Source organism: Gymnodraco acuticeps, unplaced genomic scaffold (genome assembly GCF_902827175.1).
Source record: "Gymnodraco acuticeps unplaced genomic scaffold, fGymAcu1.1, whole genome shotgun sequence".
Lineage (NCBI taxonomy): Eukaryota > Metazoa > Chordata > Actinopteri > Perciformes > Bathydraconidae > Gymnodraco > Gymnodraco acuticeps.
In genome coordinates this window covers 582,605-604,221 of record NW_022990295.1, presented here as the reverse complement: position 1 = coordinate 604,221, position 21,617 = coordinate 582,605, and the positions used below count along the sequence as shown (strand labels likewise).

Genomic DNA, 21,617 nt, shown 5'->3' with positions numbered 1-21,617 from the left:
GAATGCCTGTCCTGTGTGCCGTGGTGATGAGGTGGGAAAGGAAGCCTTGGTGATGTGCAAATAGAGGCTGTTCAGTAATTGGTGGGATGGCCAAGAGCTGTCAATCACTGATTTACATGACTGCATGAGACTTTTTCCTCCATACATTGACTGACAGTTGGTAAATGCATATGCAGTCCTATCTACTTGTTGGTTTCACCATTGTAAGGTTAAATGTGTTGCATGCTTCTTCTCATCAATATGTGACTGATAAGAAAAGGTTGAATGCCATGCTTTTGTATCTCATTTTTGTAGAGTTTTAATGTGTCTTCACCTTTTATGTTTTTCTCAAAAAACTCCCAGCTGTTCCCAGATCTTGATAACAATGTGCCTGCCTCAGTCATCCATGCCATACACCCCTGTATCTATTTGTATTCCTTGCTTAATTAAGTTCTGTTGAATAGAAGGGCTCTATCACACAGCATCTCTAAGCCACGGATCAAGTGAAGTGGCAATAAACATTAGCCTTGAATAAATAGTGAGTTTTGCCTTTGGAGATATTACCCTGGCTATTTAGTCTTGTTCACCTTGTGCCAACTTCTCAATAAAAGCCCTTTTATACGTTTCATTGAGTGCCGCGTGAACATCCAGTTATGATCAGTCATGACCCAGACTGCAATCAAAATAAAAGAGGGTTTAATAATGGCAAATGAATGAGTTAGCATTAAAGACGAGCAGTGTCAGCTGACTCTTGTTCTGCGGAGCGCCGCTCACATTCAGGTCCCTCACCTGAGACGTCTCAGAGAAATGCAAAATGACTCAGAGCACTTGACCTTGGCTGGGATCAAGAGCCCCAAAATGGAATTTGGAATGGACTTGAATTGATTGTCACTGGAGATGTTGGAACATGATGTCTCCGTTCCTCCTCCTGTTCCTCACTTGTGTTGATGGGGCTGACTTTTTGGGGGAAACGATACAAGTAATACGGCACAGGGTGCTTTGGATCACAAAAAGTTAGTTTCTTGATCTTTGTGGCATCATCTTCGGCCCTTTGCTCCTCACTTCCATAGGATACTTGAGATTGAAACACACACACACACACACACACACACACACACACACACACACACACACACACACACACACACACACACATACACACACACACACACACACACACACACACACACACCCAGAGTCATGTTGCTGTTTAGAGGTGACCTTCTCTGAGTTACCTGCTTTTGGTTGAGATATATCTTCATTATCACCAGACTTTGTTAATATCTGGTAAACAGCCCCATGCACACTTTGTGCTTCACTACTTTAAAAGTATAGATGAGCAATCTCATATTTGAGAGCAAAAAATATGTTTTGGCAATATTGTGAGTATTAAAAGACATGAGCCTTCTCATTGCTATTTTGGCAACCTTAATTGTTGTACTTGTCATATATCTGACTGTTCATGTCAAGGCCTCTGAACTTTGCCAAAACAATAAATCTAATTCTGCATTTTACCAGGAAATACATCCATACGTTTGTACTTTGGAGGACTGCCAGGGGCCCCAAAACACCCATTTTGCAATGTCTTCCATTGTCAAGGGCCAGTGATGAAATATATGACATCTTCTTGTGCCTTTCAATCATTATGAGTTATATGTCTGAAGATATTGAACCATCAAAATAGCTTTCATGCCTAAGAGATTTTGTAGGGGAAAATGGCAATGTTCCAAGTGGCAATCAACTCTGTAATCTCCAAAATGAGCCAAAGATATTTAGCAAAACTAGTTTTTTTGCTCTCAAATAGCACATACAAAAGATTTAAACAAAATCAAATATGTAAACGAAAACGCTCTATCTGATTTGACACAAAATGACCCTGTAGGGAGGATTTAGCTGTGGGCAAGTCTCTCTCTTCTATTAACACATTTGCTCTGCTGAATGGACAATGTATTATTAATGCAGTGGCTCCATCTAATTGGGAAATCACACGGGGCAACCAGACTGTTCCTTGGGAAATGTGAAAAATGACGATTAAATTATATCTCAAATTCATTAACTCCCATTCCTGTTTGCTCATTGTGGCTCCTTTCTGTGGCGTGCTAAAATATTGAACTAGCTCACATGGGAGTCTTTGTTTTTGTCTTTAAAAGGGAATTACCACGTCTGCATTTGGAGGCACATTGCTTCCTGTTTGCACCCTCCTGTCATACTTTTCTCACTGGATCAGGCTTAGTGCTTTCATTTAGTGGTGAAAGTAGTATTCAGATACTTTACTTGAGTAAAAGTACTAATAACACACTGTAATTGAGAATGTTCCAAAACACACAAGATTATTCTAAAAAAAAATGAAAATTAGATATTTGTTATTGGTCGCCGATTCATAAATCTCTTAAAAAGAAGTCTAGTGGCTAGTTTAATTTGTTAGAAACAAACATCATATCTCATATGTTTGATGTTTTATGCCCAAGTTTTAATCTGTAAAGTAACTAAAGCTGTAGGGTAAATAAAGTAAAAAATACAATATTTCCCTAAAGTACCTCAAATAAACACTTAAGTACGACGCTTAGTTACATAACCACAGTTTAATTTCTTGCCGTTCTCTGTGTGTCTGCAGAGGGCATGGTGGCACCAGCATATATAATGTATTGGCTTGTGGCATGTTGAGGTGGCAGGCTTCGTCCAATTACCTGCAGCCAACGCCAATTAGTATGTAAGGGAAGGAGGAAGATGAGGGGTTAAAGTTTAAGGGGGTGATAATGATGAAGCTGGTGCCAGTGGGGTTTGGCCCTGCGAGCCGCTGATTTGGAGACGACCCTTCCCCGCGCCCCCGCCTGCAGGGCTCCAACGGCTCCACTCGGACATCCATAGATCATTAATCTAATTGGCTGGTTGCCGAGGGGATCTGAGACAGTTATGGACTGTTTTAATGGTAAATGGTATTGAAGACTGCACTCTCTACCCTAACAACGCACAGAATGGTAACAGTCTATCAGAGGGCTGTGTTCCATGTGTCTGCGTCCCCCATTGATTTCAAGGTTTTGTGTTTTGCATGATTGCTGGCTGTTGGTTGCTCTGCATGCCTAGAATTTCCCTCCATTTCTGTCTCGCTGGCTTTGTCCTGTTAAACCTAAATGACATCTTTTTATTCATGACTGTCCCCTATTCCATGAATACTAATTTGAAAGGCCGGATAAGTGGTAGCAATATGGTGGGAAACCTTGCCTGCCCTCTCAAACTAGTGTTCATTAAAATGAAGAAAAGGTCATTTGGGTTCGCACAGGCTCATTTCTTAATGATGTTTATAATGCCAAGCTCCTCATACACTAATAGAGCTCATGCGTGATCGTAAGGGGCTCCTAACCTTCCCTGTCTTTCACTCCTATCTGCTGTCTGCGTGAAGTCGTGGCTATGTATGAGAATGTTCTTAAGTGTCCTACGCTGGGCTGCACGGGACGCGGCCATGTCAATAGCAACAGAAACTCCCACAGAAGGTAAGTGACAGCCTGCCCGCAAGAAACTGGCACTGTCCATAATGCACCTTTCTTTTTTCACCTTGGGACTTATTTTTTACATTTTTGTTTGGAAATAATTGTCTAATTTCTCGTTTTTTTTATTTATTGTGAAACCCATTATTTTTTGTCTTTGCAACATATTATTTTCGGTGTGTGGAAAAGTACATTCCTTCTTATAATGCTTGCTCAAAATGAATCATAAAAGCAGTTCAGCTGCCTACCTTTCCCGTGGTTTAACCGAGACTGATTAGAATGCAGCAATTCACACCCTCCACAGCATAAATCATTCATCAGCTCGTGGCAAAAGAACTGCATCCATCAGGTGCAGGTTTGGAGGGAATAACTGAAATAGCAGGGCGCTGTCGCCAGTGCTGTCAGACGGGGCGAGGTGACAGTGAGAGAGGAGTGTCACACACAGCAGATGCTCAGGGAGTCGGGCGTAGCAGTAGCCATTAGCACCTTTCTGCCACTCAGCAGGGGTGACAAGAGAGGTGCAGACCCGGGAGCAGCAGCATGCATCCACGCTGGGTTCAGTGAAAATAGGCACGCACAGTATACTTTCACTTTTACTAGAAAGCGCTGATATAAACCTCCATAAACTCTGGCACCTGATACACACCGTTATACCGGCACACGTCCCATGACAGCAGCTCAGGAACTCCACACTGGCTTCAGGCCATTGTCAAAGATCATTTTTTTCACCACGGCCCGGCACACTACAGTGACAGACTGGATGGGGAGTAATAGGGGTTAAGAATAACAACATGAACTTTTGTGACATTTGGTCAGTCAGGAAGTTTTACAGACGTAAATCCAACCGGAACATGCTGTAGGTGAACAGCCCAAGTGTTGTTGTGTCTTGTCAGCACATGTTTGAAGGAAATACATGCACATTATGTACTTGTCCATATGGGAATATCTATTGTTAGAATTATTTAAAACCGATCAACCAGAAACATGCAAGCTGTTGCCACTTTTAAGAGTTACAAGTGATGAACATTAATGAGTTAGTATTTTAAGCTGGTCAGGTTTTTGGCGGCTGACATGTACCCCACACTTTTAACAGCATGTGCTATTATGATAACATTTTCACCTATCAAAATGTTTCAAAAGTAAGTTCCATTGCTTAGGTTTCATTCTTATTTCAGTCTGTCGGGATGTCCCATCGCTGCAGCCGAGAAACTGGCCAAAGCGCAGGAGAAGCACGTGGGCTGCGACCTCCCCAAATCCAACCAGGCCTCTGACCGAGTCCTAAGGTAGTATTCCCCTTCTCGATTTGATATACATCCCATATGAAATGATAGGTTGGACGTAGCCTAAATATGGGATAGAAAGCAGATAGCATAGATAAAAGTCCTTCTGCAGCCTTTGTTATTCAATCCATTGGCTGTATAGTAGGTGGTCAGGCACTAAAAGGGCATGTGTGTTTTGTGTTCAATTATACTGTCTGTATTATATCATTTATTCAGTCACGCTGGAATGTTTTGTTCTTTTTTTCCCCTTCATTTCTTGAAGCGGCGGAGATTTGAGTCCCCCCTTTTTGTTTTATGTTTACGTTCTCCTGTCCCCTGAGAATACTTCCAACAGGCTGCATGTTCATTTCTGCGCTCACTGTCGAAGGCAAACGGTTTTATTAGATCCTGACAAAATTGGCCTCATGTATCATAGCGCAGGCAGAGCTTTTTGAATGAACTGAACATCAACAGCATACAATCCTGCTTTTCATTTCTTCCTGTTCTTAGATTTGGGATATAAATGCATATCAAATGATAAGAGCACATCAGAAGTATGCCAGTATAATGAATGTGGAAATTCAATTTTGGCAGTTTTTTTATTGTCTAGGTACAAAATAAATCACTTGTAGCAGAGATATTATTATATACGGGGGAGAAAGCATCCATGAATATAGTGTAAACAATGGAGGCCCCAAACTCTTAATCATCTCAACCATCTACTAGTTTCATCCTCCATCTTCCAATCCTGGAGTGTTTCCATGAACCTCTGCTCATACCCTTGCATCTGCCCTTTTCTTTTGGGCAGATGCAAGTTGCATGAAGTTCCCTCTCCTTCCCCTGGGCAATCTTGAGTGCCTCAGTCCAACTTCCACCCCCTCGTCATTTATTTTCCAGGCCTATGTGCTTTGTCAAACAACTGGACTATCCACAGTATGGTTACAAGAACAATGTCTCCACCAGCACGCCGCGCTCCAACCTGGCCAAGGAGCTGGAGAAGTACTCCAAGACCAGCTTCGACTACAGCGCCTTCGACGGCAGCACCAACCACCCGGTGTACGGGAAACGGGCCATCGCACCCAAAGTTCACGGCCAGAGAGACTCCTCCCCCAAAGGATATGACGGTACTGCTCTACAAAAATACAAATCCAACTTTATTTTCAGAAAACATTCCCGTGTCACCTTCTTCATTTCTCCATTGGTGGATTTTAAAGTTTGAGTTATTCAGGATTGGGTCAACTCATAAGTGTGCTCACCAGATTATGAAAACACCACAAGCCATAAACATTACAGGCTCACAAGAATAGTTCAAATGTTCTGATGTGGTATATATTTTTGTTTTAGATAACAGTGTCGATTTTACGGAAGAGAAATATGGTCACAATTATTTGAGAGCTGATCAAAAAGGATTTTTTTCACTTTCTCAGGCATTCAGGCAGAATGCAAAAAAGGAGTGCCCCTCTAATCCTTTTCCATGCAATGTAATTACTAGATCTAACAGATTTATTTTTCAAGGCTACGTTATATGCATCTATAAACTCTCAATTTAGGGCAGAGATTGTAATCATCTTCTTAAACTATTCCAAGACATATTTTAGAATTAATACAATTTGATGTTTGCAAGGGCCAAAGATAAACAAATGTAAAAGCTAACTTTGTCATGGATATACTTTTGGATGACCGTATAAAGTCAATTAACTTACTTTTATGAATGGGAAAAAGTATGAGTGCACCTGCATTTCAAGTCACGTAAATCCATATCATGATTTTCAGTATTAATCTAAATGCATCAGCCCTCTTTTCATTTTGAATGTCTTGAATGCGACCCTCAGCCAAGCGTTACTGCAAGACGTCCAGCTCGGCCAGCAGCACCACCAGCACCTACGCCCCCAGCAGCAGCAGCAGCAGCCTGAGCTGTGGGGTGGGGGGCGCGGGAGGAGGCCGAGGGGGTGGGGGCAGCAGCGCCAGCAGCACCTGCAGCAAGAGCAGCTTCGACTTCAGTCACGACATGGAGGCCGCCCACATGGCCGCCACCGCCATCCTCAACCTGTCCACGCGGTGCCGAGAGATGCCCCACGGCCTGGGGGGGAAGCTTCAGGACCTCTGCTCGCAGGTAGGAGGGGCTAGGGACAGTCATATAGTACATTCTGTTGGCCAAGTGCCAACGAAGGAAAACGAAGGCCCTGTCCTGTGTCCACATAGCGTCTTTTAGGGCCCTTGGCAGAGCCTCTTCCCAACCTTTCAAAACAAAAAATGCTCCCATCACTTTTTTAATGGATTTTATATTTAACTAAGCTTCACCACTCAAACTGACAGCCGTAGAGCATGAAGACAAGCCTTGTACCGGGATAAAAGTACAACACTCACCGACAGCAGCAACATCCAGTGTCCGTCCAGCCATCTGCTAACAAATTGGCTTTTAGGTCAGCAATTTTCTGAAAAGTTGAAATATTTGAGTCTCGAAACGCTGGCTGCGGTGCGCCATCAAATAATACACTGTGTGCATGGCTCAGAAAGAGTAACTACAATGTGGAGACACAGGCCCTGAAGTGTCATCAACAGGTGTATGCTGCTGGGTTTTAGTTCAGTTCAGTTGAAACTCTTTTTTTCAATAGGGAAAAAAGTGAAACCCTTGTTTTTACATGACTCTATATTCACTTCACCTCTGCCCTTCGCTGCAGTCACAATACAATCCACTGACAGATTATCTCTGTGCTTCTTTCATTATACTAATACTGGCAGTGAGAACTGACAGAGATAGGAGGAGTTGAGCTGCGCACCACACACGCACACACACATACACACACTCCCTTAAAGATCTGTTGTGCTGTGTCTCACACTCAGGGCTCAGCAGGGCAGTTTTTCATTTTCCGTCACGGGATCAGATAGGAGCGGGATCAGATAGGAGCGGGACCAGGCGCCGCTTGACACGGCGTGAGCCCAGTGTGTCATTTCTGAGGAGATAAGGTGGCGCTGTTTCTGTATTATCTGCACCCAGATGCTAAGCTACAGACCAGGAAGAGAGAGCACAGCAGAAGGCTAATGCTGGCTCATTGCTAATGTTGACTGCTGGAGAATAAGGGAAGGTGGTTGGATTGAATGAGAGCAAAGAAAGCCTTTTTGGTGGGATGCTTCTTAATGTCACAGTGCAGAAAGGGAGGAGAGGAGGATACAGGAGAGGAGGAAAAAGAGGGGAGAAGAAAGGATAAAAGCCAAAAGCAACGTTCCCCCAAAGAAAAGTGGAACGGAATACACTTGGCGGGAACAAACGCCCGAGGACTTCCTCCGGTCCTAAACTCATCCCATTGTCTGTCCTTCCCCTGCTCCGGGCAGACAGGCAGGAAGCTCTCGGGGCAGGATGGGAAGATGGGAGACTTCAGAGAGTTTCTTCTTTTTCTTCTCCCTCTTTCATCTCCACACCTCACCTCGTGGCACACACTGTTCCTCTCTATGTTTGAATGAAACTTCACACACTCTTCTATTCTCGCCTCCTTATATTTTCAGCCTGTCTATCGGTCTGTTTCCCGTCGTCTCAATCTGCTGCTTGTTACATTTATTCAACCAAAATCGAATTTCCTCCGTTAAACATCAGATAATAACTGATCAAGGTCTGGAGATGAAAAACTCACTAGAATGTAATAAAGCAAGAAAAAGACTATAGAAAAATCCAGAAGAAAATCTAAATTTGAGTTGCAGAACAATATTTCCCTTATTGCCAGTTATCTTTAAATGACCCCTTGAACTTATCTTGTGACCTCATAGCGGGGATCAACCCTCAGGTTTGGAACCAGTGGTCTGTGCAGTCCAGCAGCTCCATTCAAAGTTAGCGAAATATTATTTTAAAGGATTGTACCTGCGTTTTTTCATAGTCCATTTACTACAAATCATGAATACTACACTTAACATTAATACAACAATCACATTTCAAGCATACTATAGTGTAGATTCCAGCAGATACATGTGGTACTCCAGAGAGCCAAGAATTGCTTGATAGTACGGAAGAGGATTTGGGCCACATGTGAAACCTTTTTTGGAGATCGGACCAGAAGTGAAAACATTTTTTTAATTTTGAGAATAAAGCCAGAATTCTTTTCAAAAAATTATTCACATTTTTGTTTCAAGAAATCTCAAATTCCTCACTTCAATCTCAGAATTCTGACCTTTTTCTTTGACAAAAAAACATATATTTGTCTAAAAACAGAGAAAAATAAAAGAAACTTTTTTCCTCTAATCCTCTTCCACAAAATAAGCATCATTATTCGTCAAGTTGTTGTTGATTTGACTTCAAATGTGTCAGCTTCACAACAGAACACATAGATGACAGATTTAACAACACTTGCTTTCACCGTTCCTAGCGGTACACAAAGGTACACTGGTGTAACACACACATCTTTTAGGAAATGAAGCCGTCCTCCTGAAGAATCCTTGTAGAGGAGGAAGGACAGAGAGAGAGAAAAGGACAGAGAGGAACACATGTCGTGATCCTGGTTTTATTTTAAGACGTGGAATAGGTGGGCAGAAGTAATGCGGCGAGAAAGCGAAAGTGACCTCTCACGCTCTGGCCCTCTTCCTCCCAGCATCTCCATGGCAACAGGGGTCAGGGGTTACGGGAGGGTTAGAGCGAGGACGGGTGATCTCTAATGAAGAACTGGGCTGCATTCTCACATATCGTCCTCGTTAATTCGATATGAAGGGGTGGGTCATGTTAATTGGACGATGACATACAATACAACGGCTGACAGAGAGAGCCATCAGCTGAGCATATTCACCAGGACACGATGAGTGGTGGCAACACACGATGGGGCATTTGACCTTGGATTTGTTCCTACGCAACTTGACCTTTTGTTTTACAAAGACTGTCTTCATTGTTCTTACTTTCTTTACTCATTTCATACTCATCTTCTGCCTCCTTCTTGCTCTTTTCTCAGCTCCTAGCCAAATCTGCAATTTCACTTTTACTGGAGCTGTAATATCGAGTGTGTGTAAGACAGAAGCAGACAACTACATCATGTATGGTATAGTTACTGTCGCCATGGCGTAACCAGACTGCATGCTCTTACTTGGAGAAGCAGCAACCACGTCATTTTTTGAAAGTGGCCGAGTGACATTAGTAGATTTTCGTTCAGTCCGTTTGTCCCAAAGTCAGGGTGTGTAAAAGCCGAACACAAACAGAGAATTGAGATCCGCAAATACAAACTGGATTAACAAAAGATGTTTGTTTATTTGTAAATGTATAATAGTATTCACACGTTTTATTTGTGGAATGTGCTTTCACATTTACATATTACACTACTCACACATATAATATTGAGACAAATCTACCTCATAATCATGAAATCCTTTCAGGACACAGTTTTGCAGAAAGGTGCTAGTGTAAATGAAAGCTGCAATGACTGATCAAAGAATCAACAACAGAAAGTAATAGCTTACTAGATAATGATCAATTCATTGTTAGTAGTTTTTAATGTATAAATCAATCATCAATCGATCAAAGTTTATTTATATAGCCCAATATCAAACATTTTACATTTTGGTCCCGGCGTAAACAGACACCAAAATGACATTTCGGGGAAGCTGAGTTATTTGGGGTTATTTGGAACATGAGAGTACACAGGTACAAATGGTATGAATATGATAGTATACATTTTTCCGGCTTTCCTCTGTTTTATATCATTTTATAGTCAATATATTTGGGATAATAGACTGACAAACGAGACATTTATAGACATCACCTTGGCTGGGATGGACATTTTTCACAATTTTCTATCATTTTAGACCAAAGAAATATAGTAATACATGGAAATATAATCAAGAGTCTTTGATTTGGAACCCCATCATTTCTCTGTTTGTCTTCCATTTTTTTCCAAACGCTTTAATAGGACTCTTTTCATAGTAACATAGTGACCCAGCAGTAACATTGGTTTTCGGCCCTTTTTTACTTCTATTTTGTAGTCCTTGGTTCAGCCACAGCTCGTGCAGTTTTCATGCCCAGTCCAAACTCTCTCACCCCCCTATGTGTTTGAGTCAATGTGTGTCACAGAGGTTTTGGCTTAAGACACCAGGAGAATCCCCCCCGAGGGACACTGTCGGCTGAAATCAGCATTAGAGCGGCTGTCCTACTCTGCAAAGGGAGCAAGGAGAACAAGAAGGAGAGGGAAGATGAGAAAAAGGAAGTTAGAGGACACACACACGCCAACCAAAACACAAGCCTTACGGGATACGTGCCATATGTAGAAGAAAGAAAAGGCAAGTGTGCAAGGATCTATAGATACAAACCCACACTCTGTAGTGATCCGTGTTGGATGTGGCCCACTTTGTCCCAGAACACAGCCTCTATGTTTGGGATTGCAGCAGTTCTAGTTCCAGCCACTGCTGCTCATCACTGCTCTCAACCCCACCCCTAACCCTCAGCCCTGCCCCCCTGTGATGTCCACTCACATTAGCCTCACACAACACAAAGTCACACACAGACACACACACTCACACACTCACACACACACACACACACACACACACACACACACACACACACACACATACACCCGTCTGACGCCACAGAACACAGAAGAGACCATGGAAGGAAAGAGAGAGAAAGAAAAAGGAGGGATGCACTCGTCCTTGAGCACTGATGACCTTCTACTTTTGACCCTTTTTATGAGAGACACACAACTGTACAGCGCAAGTGTCTAATCTCATCCACTGCAGACAAAAAGACGAATTGGAATATTGTTACAAGTATTTGAACTGCAGGTGCTATTGATCCCTCTTTTAAGACGTCTAAAAACTACACAAGGGAACAGATCACTGGAGGAACAGAATATTCAAGCACCTTCATGTACTTTTTAAGTATTCACCACTTTTTCAGCTACTGTTCTGCCCAGCTCTGATCCTAGAATATGAATATGTTTGACTTCTATGTAATCAGAAACGCTCTCTCTCTCTCTCTTCTACCCGCTTCTCTCCATCCCTGCCTCCCTCTGCATCCTCTTACCCTTTCTCATAACCATCTCACTGAAAACCCACAACTCAACCCGCCCCAAAAACCACATCCGATTTCCAGAGTCCGGGCCTGGATGTTGATGAGAACGGTACGTTGGACCTAAGTATGAGCAAGCGTCTGTGCAGCGGCGGAGGGGACTCGGTGCTCACCCCTCTGGAGCCCATGTCACCCCAGAGGCAAGCTGCCCTGCTGGGCTCCCGCTGCTACGGCATGGGGGACGCCGCCGACTGCTGGGACCTGCCTGTAGACTACACCAAGATCAAACACATAGACGAGGACGAGAAAGAAGTAAGAGAACGAATAAGGACAAATGTTGGAAATGTATGTTACTGTCAATTTTTCAGAAAGGGGGAAATATTCGTGCCAGTCAGTATCTGCCTTTCAAGGTTGAGTCACCTTAAAAATATCAATAACATGTTCTTATTTGAAGCACAGCATATTTCCTACTCAATCCTATTCATACAAATATGAAATGTCTGATCAGTTATACACAAGCTCCTCTCTCCTCAGAATGTTCCATCACATATTCAATTTCCTTTAAATGATGAAGAGTAGAATAATAAATAGAGATGACTAATAGTGTGATGCTGGGAATAATTATAAAGCAGTAGAATATGATAGTTTGTGGTTTTAAATCTGATAGACAGTACAGTTGGCATGTGTTACCTATACTGTCTGTTCCATGTCTCCAAACCAAATGATTTCCCTCTGAGCCATTGACACAACACAGTGTCTCCGAGTCAAACATTTGCTGTCTGATTGTCTTCTAGGTCTCTTACCTCCCCGTCTTACTCACTGCTTGGCATCATTAGAAAGTCATATCAGGGTTTTTTTTAGGGGAACCTAATGAATCTGCATGTTAATTGTCAGCAGCGTGGAGGTATCTGCTCTGTGTGTATCATGCTCCCCGCATGCTGGCTTTCTGTTTTTACATCTCGCTCTTCTCCAAAATAAATTATGCAAAGTAGCACCTTGGGAGGGAATCGGAATAGCTCATCTCATCAAAGAACTGCTGGAAATCAATGCACCACTGCTGGGTGCGTCTGTCGGTGTGTACAGGCACACACATGTGCTTCTGTAGGAGTGTGTGGGATGTGAATATTCATACGAGCCCGTGTTTGTACCCATGTCTCGTTGGGAGTGTGTTGGCATGTGTGTGCGAGTCCCATCCCTAGCCTAGTTTCTGCATCTCTGTGCATGCATGTGTGTGTCGTCCTCCTTCCTGTCTGCCTCTCCCTTTAATTAGAGCCGCTCGCTGGCTGACCCAGCATCACAGACTCTGAGACAGCTTGAGCGCTGGATAATTTGGGCCCTATCTGGACCTGTCTCTTTATGGGCATTACTGTACATACACTGCGAGCACGGAAGGGAAGGAAAGAGAGGATTTGCATCAAAAGCCGTCGTGCCCCGGCTCGCATGCACTGCAGACAAAGCACGGCCCCACATAACACAGCCAGCTGCGGGCTGACGCTGCACCGCAGTGCCATCTACTGACCCACCAGAGCATTACAGGATCTCCACCAGACACCTCCCTCAGTGCTCTGTTCTCACACGCACACACACTCATGCTCATTTGGCACTGAGTCATTATTTCCTCCCAGGGAATCTATTTTTCCAGCTCTGGTAGACTGACAGGTGAGGCTCAATAGTCACACAGGCTCTACCATTAGCATTCCAATTGACAAGACTCCATGGTATGACAGGTGGGAGTGTGTGTGTGTGTGTGTGTGTGTGTGTGTGTGTGTGTGTGTGTGTGTGTGTGTGTGTGTGTGTGTGTGTGTGTGTGTGTGTGTGTGTGTGTGTGTGTGTGTGTGTGTGTGTGTTTGCGTGTGTGTTTGCGTGTGTGTGTGTGTGTGTGTGTGTGTGTGTGTGTGTGTGTGTGTGTGTGTGTGTGTGTTTGCGTGTGTGTGTGTGTGTGTGTGTGTGTGTGCGGAATGAGCAGACAAAGGGATAAGGAATGTGAAGGAAAAAGGCTGATTATTATAAACTCAGGAAATAAGTGTCATCATGTGCTAGTTATAAAACACATTTTAAGTGATTATAACTTACTGTATTGTTGGATATATGTGATATGATTGAAAAACAATCCCTTTACATCTCTCTGTTTCCCTCCTTCCCTTTTGTCTTTTCTTCCTCTCTTCCCTCTGATCCCACCCACAATCAGTCAGATGACCTGGACCCCTTTCATGACCTGCTGGAGGACCGCTCCTTCACCACAGATGTTAACATGCCCAGCCCCAAGCCTAAGTACGCCCAGTGCAAGGAGAATAAGAAGGACCTGATAACGTAAGAGCCCCCTCCCACTCATCCCACTGTTCCTCCTCTCCACCTGACCCCACTCATGCTCTGCTTACCCCCCTCATATTATTCCTTTCTTTGCTTTCTGCCCTCATCTTTGTTCCCATTAGCCGCAGAGAACCACTGCCCTATGCCAACCTGAGCTGCAGGCTGGCAATAGGCCTTTATTTAACAGCTTTATCTGTCCACACTGATCTCAGACATGTTATAGCATCTACTGGTGCTGTAATTGTAGTTTCCCCCTTTTAAAAGCTTTATTTTTATAAGAAACATCACTTGTTTCATGGCCATATCAAGTTGTTGCTCTCAGGAACCTCAATATTGATCACAGACAGTGAAGCTAAACTGGAAACAATGACACAATTAAATCAGGAATTTCTTCTCCTTCCCTTTGGGCTTTTAAGTCTGTCTATCTTTCTGACGGCAGATGTCCCAGACCGGGGTGTAATGGAAGTGGTCACCTGACAAGTAATTTCACCACACATCGAAGGTGTGAGTTCCTGAGTCTACTTCTCTTTATTGTTTTCAGCTTACCTCGACTATGCTGTCAGACACCTGTAGGCACAATCTCTCTCTCTCTCTTTCTATCTTATTTGTTAGCCCTTTGAATATCCTGAAACAAGGGTGTCATGAAAGAAGTGAAGACTAAATTAATTACAGATTGGATACATGCTCATTTTCAAGCTAAAGCCTGGGATAAAATGATTTCTCAATGGGCCGGGAGTAAAGCCTTCTAAGCTGATGTTATTCAGTCCTCCAGGCCCTTCCCACAGTGCAATGCAGACTAAGCATTTACTATTCAAAGTAAGGAGACTCAAACAGAATTGTTGAGTGGTGCAGAGCGAGGTGAGTCTGCAGCGACGGAATGATATCAGTCTCGAGGCTGCTGTGGCTCTTAATACATCATATTCTCCTGAACAAGCTCAATATGAAGTTATAATCGATGTCGAGACGTCCTTGTTGTTACCTACGGACACAAATACTCAGAGGCTTAACTCATTGAATTCAACTCCCTGCACTTGCATCATGGCTTTTCTTTTTCTGCATTATCTGATTTTACGTTTGCATGTGTTTGTATACATCTGTGTGAGGTGATTTAGTGTTAAACGTTGACGTGTCATTCCGGAGTAACTAATGTTCCCCTGGTGTATTTCTCAGTCTCTCAGGTTGTCCTTTAGCTGATAAAAGCATTCGAAGTATGCTGGCCAACAACGCGCAAGAGCTCAAGTAAGGCTTGAGATGACTCACTGATATATGTGTGATGTGTATGTCTCGCTCATTGTGCCAAGCTCCGCCTTATTAGTGTTAGTGCACCTAACGGTAGGATGGGGGAACGTAAAGCACAGTATGAATGGAAACAAGAGACTGCTCAGAAATGGAGGCATGGGGATTTATTTCACAGCTTTTTATGGAATTAAGGATAATTAAGGAACCTTTTTAAGAAGGGTGATATTTTATATTATTTGTAATTGTCAACACACACTTAAAAAAACATACCAGCAATGTAATGAGTAACCAAAACACACAAACTCACACACACACATTTTTCTAAACATCACAAATTGTACAAAAAAGGGTCAAAATGGTGTGTTAGTCTATTCTGATTTCAGGACATACATCTCTAAAACAAGTCATAAATATATAGTTTCATTTATGAATAAAAAAGAATACTAAAGAATGTCCTAAACAAAAGGAAATGCATTTGTTGGGGACTATGTTCACCCGCGGATGAATCTACATGTGGCGTGCTATGAGGATAATCAGCATGGTGTATGTGGGATTAAGTTAAAAAAAATGTCAGTTCAATTTTTGGAGGGCTTTGAAAAATGGGTATTTATTATACTGTAAGTCACCGTAAGATAATATAGTGTAAAATTAGTAAATGGTCAGGAGTACAAAAAATGTGACATGGTATAGCATTCATAAATCGCCTGTCATGGTTGTGTGAGTATAAACATATATGAATAAAGCCAAATTAATTAATTACCTACCCTCCAACCCTTCTGCCGTATATTTTCAAAGGCTGATTTAAGTCCAACATCGTGAAACAAAAGATACGTTCACAAAAGCAATGAAGGAAATCTTGGCATCCATGTCACGTTTAATCAACAATGGGCATAACATTACAGCAAAAGCTATAAATTAGACACAACATGGATTATATCGTCCTCAAGATCCTGCACCTTTTGCTGTAGACCCTGAGCCCTTGTTGTGTTTTCTGCCCCAGGTGCCCGACACCAGGGTGCGATGGTTCGGGACATATCACTGGCAACTACGCCTCACACAGAAGGTACAGCACACGCTCCACATACACGCATCCACTAATCCCTCCATTATTTCAACACATCTCCCTTTTCTGCCTCCCATACATTCTGAATTGACTTGAAGCAGACTTACTTCACCCTGCCTCTACTTTCTCACACAGACGCACTGTATGCTTCAGCTTTGTAACACTGTCATTTATCTGCAGTCTCTCAGGGTGTCCTAGGGCAAGGAAAAGCGGGATAAAGATCATCCACAGTAAAGAGAACAAGGAGGACCAGGAGCCTATCAGGTACAGTGCAGACACAGATCGTCTGTCTTCTGTCTCCCTTTAAAACCCCCAAACTCTTCCTCCTGCTACCAACTGCTTACTTTACATTTCCTATGTGAAATATCAAACATGATACATGACTTTTCTTTTCCTGTTATTGAGTGATGGAAGGAAGCTGTGTGAATGGGATCAACAAAAAGGCATTGTGCTGTTTTCTAATCACTGCAATGCTCTTTGGTGTGCACTGATGCAAGCAGGCATAAATCAGTAGTGGCTCTGACAAGACAAATGTGCTATAGTTGTGTAAAGTCTCTGGTGAACCCCTCAGACACACAGGTGAGAGGAGGCAGAGAGAGATTGATTCCACTCCTGAACCTAAATCCCACTACGGGCTTCTTTGGCCTCGGCCCTGCAGCTGCATTGATTTCTCCGATGGTGCAGAGCACAAATAACACACTTTGGCCCTTCTCAGCTCTAACCCTGGTCAATCTGCCGCGTTCTGAGCACAGTTTGACACAGGTAACCCGTCACTAAGCTCCACTGACATTGAAATATCTTTTAAAAACATTTTGAATTACTATTTGAGCTTTTGAAACATGAGAAGATTTCTCCTGGCTTCAGACGAAGACATGGATATATGGAATCTATAAAATCCATAGACTGAAGCACACTAAACAAACCGTATTCTAAATGAAAAGTGTTTATTTTCTTTTGCAGTATGGAGCGATAAGGGAGTACAAATATTTTCCCTATTTACTGTAGACAAGGAATGATAACATGGTCATTTTCTCTCTTTCTCTTTAGTTTATTGTGAAAACATTTGGGATAATTTAGCCACAAAATCAACACAATATATATCATTAGTCTAGTAGTTTTTTGACATTTTAAATGCGGAAAAGGTACATATTATATATATAAAAAAATTCTGAAAATATTGGAAAATGCCTATTATAATTTCCCTAAAGCCCAAATGTCTACAAGGTCTCAGAATGTCTTATTCTATCAATCAAAAAAGTGCAAAACCCAAAGCTATATTCAGTATGATGAAAACATTTTTTTTTTAAATAAATAGAGTGGGAGGAGTTTGTATTTTTTTCAAAAGGGTTTTGTAGTTTTTTCCTAAGTCAAAAGAAGAGTCAAAATAAAAGATGTATACAGCAGGGAGGGGTCTTGCCGATTTAAGTTCACCCCGGCCTCCCCACCCCGCTATAGCTGTTGTCCCTAACCTATTGTGCTGCCACAGTGGTGATGACACACAGCAGGCTCTCCCTGCTGGACATTATGGATTCCTGGATGGCGGTCAGTTTGGCTCCTCTGAACTGACACAGCTCACATGTGTCTCCATTCACAAGCAGCTGGATGTTAGCTCTGGATCTGTCTGACAGCAGGTTGCACCAGTTTGGCTCTCGGGTCAGGATGAGGTGTTCTGGGCTGATATCTGTGTCAGGCAGCTGGAAGAGTTCTGGCTTAAACTGGTCTCCAACGTTCCCCTCGAAAGAGAGGCTAGCAAGAATGTAAAGACATTTCTGGAGCAGTATTTCTTTCACATTGACCATAATAATAATACAAGATTTGTAGCGGATTAAGAGTTTGTCCAAATAGTAATGGACAAATAGTTTGCAAAGACATTTAAATGTGAGGTTGAAAGTCAACCAATTACCAGATTTTTCTTGGAATTAATCAAACGATTAATAATTAAACACATCACCTATGGCCCATATCTTTATTTTCCATATACAGTGTTAATCTAATTGAACTGAGGAGTAATGTAATATTGATGTAGAAGTAAAACCACCTTCTTAAAGATATATTCCCTCAAAATATTTCACATCAGATTTTCTAAATAACTTTAGTTAGTATTTAGATGTAATCATACATTTAAAAGACATAATTGTGTATCGCAATATGAAGATGTCTGATTTTATTACCAACGTATTCCATTGAAAGACAAACAAATATAATATTGAATCCTTGAATATGATTGAACACAGCCCTACCTGGATGTGCAGTGTGGAATTGGTCATCATTTAATTGAGTCCTACCAGTGTGGGTTTTTCCTGGGTTCAAGTTTTTAGAGCTTTGCGGATGGATTCATTAAAGGGGCCCTATTTTTCTAATTGTTTACGTTTAAAGTATGTTGTGCCTCTTCTTCTTTTGAGATGTTAGCCTCTGCAGACCATTACATTCGCAAAACACATAAATATTACACAACAGGAAAGGGAAAACCCCAAAAAGCAGCATAATAGGGCCTCTTTAAGAAGATACCTGTGACTTACCAAGGGAATGATCTTCAATGACACAGAAAGAGACGCTGGCAGACAGCAGTGTACGTGATACCGCTGTATCTTCATGTCCTTTCCTAAAGCTGTACTAAAAGCAGGTAGCTGCTGTTTGTAGACTGAACTGATACTTGCACCACTAGCTTCACCTATAATCCATTTTGCCAGTTGTGACATTTGGAATAATTTACTGCCTCATTGGATCTGATTAGCACTGGTTTTGATGCACTGTCAGCATTCCAAGACTGTGATAAGGCTGCCACTGGGACTGCTTTAAAATAAGATGATGGTATCTTTGTTTATATCAAAGCAGTAGAGATGGAGGGGAACAGAAAAATGATATTCACTCAAACACTCTGTGGTGTTTTAGTACTCAGGAGGAAAACACAATGTAGTGTTTACCAGAGCGCCTCAGCAGGTCATTCTGTGAGAGGATGTCTCCAATATGATAAGAGATAACGGTATGAACTTTGAATACGTAAGTGTCTAAAACATTGAAAGTGAATAAAACATTTCCCTCTGTCCCCCCAGGTGTCCTGTTCCAGGATGTGATGGTCAGGGACACGTGACGGGGAAGTATGCGTCCCACAGAAGCGCTTCAGGATGTCCCATAGCAGCGAAGAGACAAAAGGACGGCTACATGAACGGCATCCAGTTCACGTGGAAGTCCGGCAAGACGGAGGGCATGTCCTGCCCCACGCCGGGCTGCGACGGCTCGGGACACGTCAGCGGCAGCTTCCTCACACACCGGAGGTGGGTCTGGGGACTGAGGCAGTAATAGTAGTAGTAGTAGTAGTAGTAGTAGATTTTGGGTTTTGTGTGGATTAAACAAATGAGATATCACGTTAATTAATGAGCTTTAGAAGTGCTTGTTGGCAAATGTTGTTACCTTTTTTTTAGACTTACCCCTGGATTCCACCGGGTCCGCCTGCGCCGTGTTACATCTGCACCGAGGTTTTGTTCCGACCTCCTACAGCGTCAAACCCCACCGGGCGCGTTTCAGAAGAGGAGCGTCTTGCGTGCCGGCTCGCAGTTTTTGTTGATTTGGGCATATTTCCTGGACAGGCTACTTTGTACAGACAAAGTTAATAATAATTGTAATAGTCCAGTTATAAATGACATGAATCAAAGATGTGTTGCTGTATTTTAGTGGTAAAAAAATGCATTCATCATCATAATTATTCTATATATAATTTACACAGTGCCTGTAAACCGGAGGAGAACGCTGGCATTTCTCCTCCTACTTGAAAGACTATGGAGGGATAGGGTCTGCAAAATTAGTTTATTTTAGGATTGACCGTTCCACTTCCTGCCGCGTCGAAAATAGACCAGCCGCGTATTTTTATCGGAGCCCAGCGCCGAGACGCTTCTGGGACGCTTCTGAGCCGTAACGGCCCGTCCACACAGCGGCGTGCGTTGAAAGCTTCACCATTCACTTTGAAGGGGGTGACGTCACTTTTCGCCGAACTGCATTGTGGGAAGCGGAGCTTTGCTGGCGTGGCTCACTGCAAAAGTTGAGCAATGTTCAACTTCTGAAGCCTCAAGCTCTAGCCAATCAAACCGCTGCTTGTGTGTCAGGGGCGGGAGATTCATGTGATTGGTTGTTGGTCGAGTTTCAGACACGCCCGCCGGCAAGCTTCAACGCACGCCGCTGTGTGGACGGGCCGTAACTGTACGGGCCGTAACTGTACGGGCCGTAACTGTACGTCCACACGGCAGCGTCGCATTGAAGCTTGCCGGTGGGCGTGTCTGGCGTGCACCCAACAACCAATCAGATTAATCTCCCACCCCGGACATACAAGCACGCGGTTTGATTGGCTCGAGCTTGTACTGGCATATGATTTGATTGGCTGGCGCTTCCGTCGACGCTTGAAAGGTTGAACTTTTCTCAACTTTCGAAGCGAGCAAAGGAGGCAAAGCGAGGCTACGGAACCACAATACAGTTCGGCAAAGCGTGACTTCACCCCATTAAAAGTGAATGGGAAGTTGAAGCACGCGACGCTGCCGTGTGGACGGGCCGTAACACGGCGCGTCTGGTGGAATAACACTCATTGACTAGAGTGGCCGTGAAAGCCACGGCGCAGCCGTAACATGGCGCAGACGGACCTGGTGGAATCCAGGGGTTAGCCATGCTAGCTGTTTCCAACTGCTTCCAGTCTTTTTGCTAAGCTACATATAAACCAACCCAGTCTCACGGCATTTCCTGTGATAGTCACAACATTTAATCTATTGATTCGTGTTCACCAACACCATTTTCCCCTTTTTTTTCGTGTCACACAGAACGATTTTAAAAGCAATGTATTTCTATTGGTAGTATGTTTCGTGCCTGCAGCACGTCTTTTTGTCCGGTCGGGTCTTGGAAAACCAGAAGCTTTGTGGTTCATAAAAACATTTTCTTACTCAATATCAAGCCACGATTATTGTTTTTATTTTAAATCGTATAATGTCGGACTTTGTTTGCCGTCCGTGAGGAAAATAAATGGGGCTCAGAGCCTCAGAATACTGAAATCTGTATTTTTTAAATCTTTTTTTCCTTTTAATTTGTTATTCTTTTCTAAATAACACACTGTTATTTACTCAGTCACAAATAACACACAATTATCCTTGCTTTTATTTATTGGTTTAATTCTATAATCTCAGGCTTTTTGGCCGTCCGTCAGGAACTGAATTTCAAAATGAAGTCACCGGAAACAGACGTAGGCCTATAAGGGACATTTCGAACATCATTGCGATACACACCCACTGAACTGATTACCCAAGATCCTCAGCTATAGTTGTAGCTTA

The 21,617-nt window shown here is 42.8% G+C and overlaps 1 protein-coding gene across 14 annotated transcripts in view; it reads left to right on the top strand.

Moving 5' to 3' along the window:
- Window positions 1–21,617, top strand: part of myt1lb (myelin transcription factor 1-like, b) — a 98,886-nt gene that overhangs the window by 72,029 nt on the left and 5,240 nt on the right. For 12 of the 14 annotated variants that reach the window (XM_034222202.1, XM_034222200.1, XM_034222191.1 and 9 more), the window contains 10 exons: window positions 3,380–3,470; window positions 4,640–4,747; window positions 5,621–5,847; window positions 6,556–6,836; window positions 11,784–12,011; window positions 13,888–14,009; window positions 15,180–15,248; window positions 16,249–16,311; window positions 16,492–16,575; window positions 19,365–19,586. In XM_034222202.1, coding sequence (XP_034078093.1) covers window positions 3,380–3,470; window positions 4,640–4,747; window positions 5,621–5,847; window positions 6,556–6,836; window positions 11,784–12,011; window positions 13,888–14,009; window positions 15,180–15,248; window positions 16,249–16,311; window positions 16,492–16,575; window positions 19,365–19,586 — 1,495 coding nt within the window. The remainder of the gene's footprint in view (window positions 1–3,379; window positions 3,471–4,639; window positions 4,748–5,620; window positions 5,848–6,555; window positions 6,837–11,783; window positions 12,012–13,887; window positions 14,010–15,179; window positions 15,249–16,248; window positions 16,312–16,491; window positions 16,576–19,364; window positions 19,587–21,617) is intronic. The other 2 variants (XM_034222194.1, XM_034222196.1) reach the window with 2 other exon arrangements.